General features: G+C 33.7%; 1 protein-coding gene across 1 annotated transcript; it reads left to right on the forward strand.

The window, feature by feature from the left end:
• The first annotated feature begins 1,124 nt into the window (after window positions 1-1,124).
• Window positions 1,125-2,105, forward strand: LOC134694148 (uncharacterized). The gene has a single exon (XM_063555145.1). The coding sequence runs from the start codon at window positions 1,125-1,127 to the stop codon at window positions 2,103-2,105; it is 981 nt and encodes a 326-aa protein (XP_063411215.1).
• The last annotated feature ends 4,220 nt before the right edge of the window (window positions 2,106-6,325 follow it).

A 6,325-nucleotide genomic window follows, 5' to 3' on the forward strand; every position in this document is an offset into this window, starting at 1 on the left:
TTTTAAACATGTAAGTTACGCAAAAGTTTCAAAGTCAACAGACCATAACTGATGGACATGACCAAATGTGTCCATGGAAATAGCATGTACCAATGATAATACAAGTGCATACAAAATATAAATGACTTAGATTAAGTGGTTTCCATTGGGAAAAAACTAATCACAAACAAATTATTGCCGCCGCTTCCACAGCCAAAAAAGAGCATGCATAGGACTCTCTCCTCTTCTTTGTCGATAAAAACCAGATCCTTCTACATATATTATTGTTAAAAGAGTAGGTTCTGATTGATTTATCTAATTTGTTATAATAATCTTGTGGATCTTCTGTGTTTATTGTCTTACATTTCTTCTCTTATGTACTATAATTCAGATCTTAAACAAGCAATGCTACCTTATCTGAATATTAACTTTACCTTGAGCTTTATCAAATGAAAATTATAGTCGCATTGTGCACAATGAGGAATTGCAGTAATACAAATTTTGAAAAATAAAAAGGATACTCTTATCGGTTTCGTTATATTTAGAACACAGACGACAAACTTCTGAATGACAATGAAATCAAATATCGTTAAGATATGGTAGAATGGTTTGATGGTATTCGATGTATTAAAGTTTAAACTTACAACAGGGTTTGAGATGATATCGAACAACATTTCACTGAACCATTGTTAAGTGATATGGGAATGTGATCTGTAAACTGATATTTCTATAATGAGGTTTTATATTGTATCTATAAGCTATGGTGTCTCATAGTTGATTTTTTCGACTCTAGATATAGTTTGCGCTTTCCATATACTAAAATTATCCTATTTGCTCCTATATTGGATATTAAAAATGCAAACTGGTGTTTTTAAACCTTCGAATGTACAGTTTCCTTCCTGTTTTTATACGATTTAGTTTTTCTTTACTTTATTTAAAATTTAGTTGATCAATTTTGATTTTCTTTTTTTCAAAATGTGAATTCTTGTCTAAATCATAGGATTTCTTGTTAATTCTCCTTCATTTCATTTTAAATTTCTGCTCATGTCAGTAGCAAACTTCTAGCTTTCTGTTTGATTATAAGATTTTTAACTAACACTAAAAAATGATTTGACTCTTTTTGTTCTTCATTTCAGATTATCGCAATGTCAAACAACGACTCGAAAGAAATTTCTAAAATCGCTAGCAAAGTGCTGAGTCTTAGTGGCATTAGTGAAGTTATAACACGCCTTTCAAAATGTAAAACAGAGGTCATTGAGGTCATACATAAACACAGGATTGAAACTATTTATGCTGGCAGTCTAACAGAAGGGACTGACACAAAAGAGAGTCATTTTGATCAAATGTCGGTTATACCCGGTATAACTGTTTGTATTTCAAATGAAAAAGCGACGCCTCTTGGTGGACATGTTTTCGAATTAAACGCTATCGGTAGCCAACCTGGATATTGTAGACTTCAACTACATCATTTAGCTGACGAAGAATGCTTATACTTTAAAGCTTGCCAAAGCAGCATCAAAGATTTAATTGAGGAACAAAACGATGGAAATTTTCTTTCTAGCGATAAGTTTGTAAATGTGTTTGTCAATTTAGGGAAACGTCTTGGTTTTTGTGTGCCTTCTCATGTTCGACACGGTCCATGCGCAATGTCCGAGGTTAATTGTACGCTTAAAAGGTACAGCGGGTGGGGTAAAGGGGAGAAAGACTGGGCTCATGGACTTGTATGCGAGGAGTGGCCTATTGGGGCCAATGAATGGTTCAAAAGAAAACGTCATGACTGGCCAACAGCTGAAATACAAGAAATAATCAAGAAACAAAGCTGTCACGTCGTTCCTGTGGGCGATAGAATTTCTTCATTTCACTCTCTACAGTGGCGAATATCTTTTCTCCTGCAAGAAAGGGAGTTAGTTTGGAGTTGTAACGACACACAACTTCAGTGCTATTTGTTAATGAAAAAACTGATGAAAAAATACATCGAACCAGCTGTCTCTGATGAGCTGAGCCCCTACCATTTAAAAACTATCGTGTTTTTGGCAATCAGAAGAGGGAGGCATGGCTATTTGGAAATCAGAGAATCTTTTACAATGTATCAGCGATTGATTTCAAAGGGTGTTAGATTGTATTGAAAATGAGGCATTAGAGCATTATTTCCACAGGCAAAGAAACTTGTTGGCGAATAAATTAAAAAAAGGAAAAGACAGAAAGTTTGTACTTAAAAAAATAAAGGAAATCATGAATAACGTTCAAACATGTGTGCTGGAATGTTTGAATGAAATGGAAGACCTTGCAGCAATGTTGACAAAGAGTCGGACGAGTGAAACACACTTTTTGCAACAATGTCAAAATCTTCCTGCTCTGAACGAACTTTATTCAGCAACTGAAGAGGCGCATAACACTATTAACATGCACAGATTCGTATTTGACATATGTTTGAGTAGTTTAAAATACGATGAAAAAGAAATTGCAGGTACGATAGCAACCGATTTAGAGACGTTGGATGAGAAAATAAAATTGAAAGATACTTCAGTAATGGGAATGTTGTACGGCGCAGCATGGTCGTTTTATAGTATGCGAGTTGGAATGATAAAATATCGATATATGAAAGCTCCTACAAATCCAGATATAAATCAGGAAAATATAGTAAACCCTCCTGTCACAATAGACGTAGCTTTTAAACGTGGAATGTTAATCGATCAAATGTCAGGAAAACTTTATCTTGCCTCAATAAACATAACCGAAGGTAATTTTGCCACTTCAAACCAAATTGTTTTGTCCGTCCTGAAAACCGACAATATCTTAGTGTATCCTGGACTTTGTTCTCTACATAGGCATATACAGTTGACATTGCAAGGAATTCCAAAACAAGGACCAAATATCAGAAAAAACAAGGAAGGAATGATGCCTCATGCGTTTGATGTTGTATTTTCTCCAAATGATATATATTGCGTTCCAATACCTGTAGGATACGAATGTTCTGTATGATATATATTGCGTTCCAATACCTGTAGGATACGAATGTTCTGTATGATATATATTGCGTTCCAATACCTGTAGGATATCAATGTTCTGTAACACAGTTAAATCTAGAAGAGAAATATTACGATTCTATTCTTTTTCATCCATGTGTGTACGCACAATTCCTCCTTTGATTTGGATATCATAAAATTGGAGACCAAGAAGAATTTCAAAACATTTTAGAGCAGTTTACAGTCAACTGTTGAAGATATAGTAAATGGTTATCAAAGATATCGTGCTTATAACATTCTTGGGTACTGCTATTATGTGAGTGGCAACTATCAACAAGCATTCCGTTGCTTTAGGGAATCCATCACCATAGCGAACAGCAAAATGCAGCGATTTACCACTTATGTATTCTGCTTATGCGTATACTGACCGAAATGAAGGAATTGTCTTTGAACAAAGCAGTCGTGAAATTCTCTCATAATGTTGGTATATAGAGGATCATTCATCGTCTCAACATGACTAGATATTGCAATTCGCTGCTAAAAAGGTGTAGCAGATTTTAATCGGTATACAAACATTGCCAATAACAAAAAAATCCTTGTAGTATCACTGTCATTGATGTATTATGCTTTATTTTCGGAAGTAAGACTGTGTAATTTAACGAGCTCTACTTGTATTGTCACCTATCCAACGGAAACAGTTGATTAAAAGATAAGAAATCGACTTAATCAAATTATACCCGGCTATTTTGTTAGTTTTCTTGAGTTATACAAACATTACGTGAGCTTTCGAAAAAGCTCACGCATTAAATTTTATAAACTATGACAAAATGATAAATGTTATGGTGTTCGTATGGTCCGACCTTTGTTTCTTGTGATTTTTTTACCTATTAAATTACAAATCATTGCGGAGTTTTTGCATGATATTTTTGGATTTCAACACTTCCCTTGAATATGTGTTAAAAGCATTCTTCTTTTCGAAGTAGAAAATTAATTGTCGAGTGTCATTAAAACCTTACAAGTTCCACAGATAAGACTCAGAATTTGCGAAGAAATGGAATCGAAATAACATTTTAGTTCACAGAGTAAAGTTTTTGATTGATGTAATGTGAGCAGTAAAAATAGATATTGTATATAAAATCATTTCTAAAACCAAAAAAGAATCGCAAGCACAAATTATGGAAAAGACCATTTCAATTGCCTTGGATCAATAGCTTAAGAATAAGAGATAGAAATTCCGGCCTCAAAATAAAGTTATTTCAGTGGAGTTTTTCATACCGAAATTCAAAAGGACAAAAATATATATTCAGGGACAATAATTCCTATAAGGAGATTGTTGTTAATTTAGTCCATACTGTCATATTTGAAGATCTTATTGTGTTGAATAATTTTACTATACACTGTCTCTTATCTTCTATACTTTTTGCAAATATATCTAACAAAAGTGCACACACTGAAATGTCTCACCTTCTTTAGTAAGGATTGATATTATGTTGATATTCCTAAATATAAATCTTAACTACAACTATCACATACACATAACAGGATCCAAGAAAATTAGGTCAAGGTCATATAAACCAAACAAGAAATACATTTACACTTTACAATCATTCAACACTAAATACAGTTGACCTGTTGCTTAGTTTCTAAGAAAAAAGATTTAACCAAGAAAACTAAACATTAACCAATGAACAATAAATGAGGTCAAGGTCAGATGAATCATGACAGGCAGAAATATACAGCTTAAAATTCTTCCATACAACAAAAATATATGTGTAGTTGACCCATTGCTTATAGTTTAAGAAAAATTTACCAAACCACTGAGCAATGGACCGTGAAAATTATGTCAAGGTCAAATAAAACTGGGAGACTGACATGTACATCATACTAGAATATTTCCATACACCAAATATAGTTGACCTACCGGTATTGCATATAGTATTAGAAAAAAAGACCAAATCTCAAAAACTTATGTTTGACCACTGAACCATGAAATTGAGGTCAAGGTCAGTTTGACATGTACACCTTACAGTCCTTCCATACACCAAATATAGGAGACTTATTACTAGTAGTATCTGAGATATGGACTTGACCACAAAAACTAAACCTTGTTAAGTGATCCGTGGAATGAGGTCGAGGTCAAGTGAAAACTGTCTGACGGGAATGAGGACCTTGAAAGGAATGTACATACCAAAAAGAGTTATCCTATTACTCATAATAAGAGAGAAATTAACATTACCAAAAATCTTAACTATTTTTCTAGTAGTGGCTTAACCATGAAAATAAGGTCAAGGACAATGAATATGTGACAGACGGAAACCTCGTAACAGGAGGCATCTATATACAAAGCATGATGCATCCAGGTCTTCCACCTTCTAAAATATAAAGCTTTTAAGAAGTAAGCTAATGCCCCCGCATCAGCTCTGTATCCATATGTCAAGTTTCTGTGATAAAAGTCGCCGGCCAGACAAAAATCATTTTACAATGAAAATGATTTTAAAAGAGGTCAATTGAAGAGTCGACCTCCTTGACCAAATTACTTTTAGATCTTATTGTATTAAAATTTTAACTATCAGAAGTTTCTTTTCATCTCGTATAATTTTTACAAAAAAGAAACACAGGGATGTCCTCTTAAATATCCCATATGGTATGATTCCAGATCAGACAACTCTCAATCAGAGACCAAATGATGTAGAAAGTTAACAACTCTAGGTCACCCCATTGACTTCAACAATGAACAAAACCCATACTGCATAGCAAGCTATAAAAGCCCTTAACACATGTAAAACCATTCAAACAAGAAAACCGGATTTCCATACGAAACATTTAACCTAAAACAAAGTAGACTTATGCCAACATGGGACAACCTCTGAATTAGACTCCTAACTAAGAACAGGTACATACAGACTGGGAATGGGCTGAACATGTCAAAGTGTGTTTTACTAGGTATTTCATTTACTTTTTTCAACTATAGCTGTTTCCATAGTAGGACCAATACCCTCTTCAGTACATAAATTTTAATTAATGTAGTAAAATTTTTAATTGAGGCACTTAAATTATATTTTTATTTTCTTCAGCCTTCTTTTTATATAATCATTTCCTCTGTGTTTAATCGGTACATGGCTATTAATAGGCCAATCTGATATGGGTCAACTTATGTTCTATGGTACACAAATTATGCATAGGACATAAATCTAACATAGGGGTCAAAGGTCAACAAATTATGCATAGGACATATATCTAACATAGGGGTCGAAGGCCAGAGTGAAAATGTAACTGTCATGAATGAAGAAATATTGCATCCTTTTTGTGCAGTGGTAAAATCTATAAAACTTGCAAAAAATTGATAAAAAGGACATTGTATTGGGTGAAGGAATATCCAT

Source organism: Mytilus trossulus, chromosome 13 (genome assembly GCF_036588685.1).
Source record: "Mytilus trossulus isolate FHL-02 chromosome 13, PNRI_Mtr1.1.1.hap1, whole genome shotgun sequence".
Taxonomy (NCBI): Eukaryota; Metazoa; Mollusca; class Bivalvia; order Mytilida; family Mytilidae; genus Mytilus; species Mytilus trossulus.

Coding starts and splice junctions, on each gene's coding strand:
- LOC134694148 (XM_063555145.1), top strand. CDS start 1,125: ATGTCAAACAACGACTCGAAAGAAATTTCTAAAATCGCTAGCAAAGTG.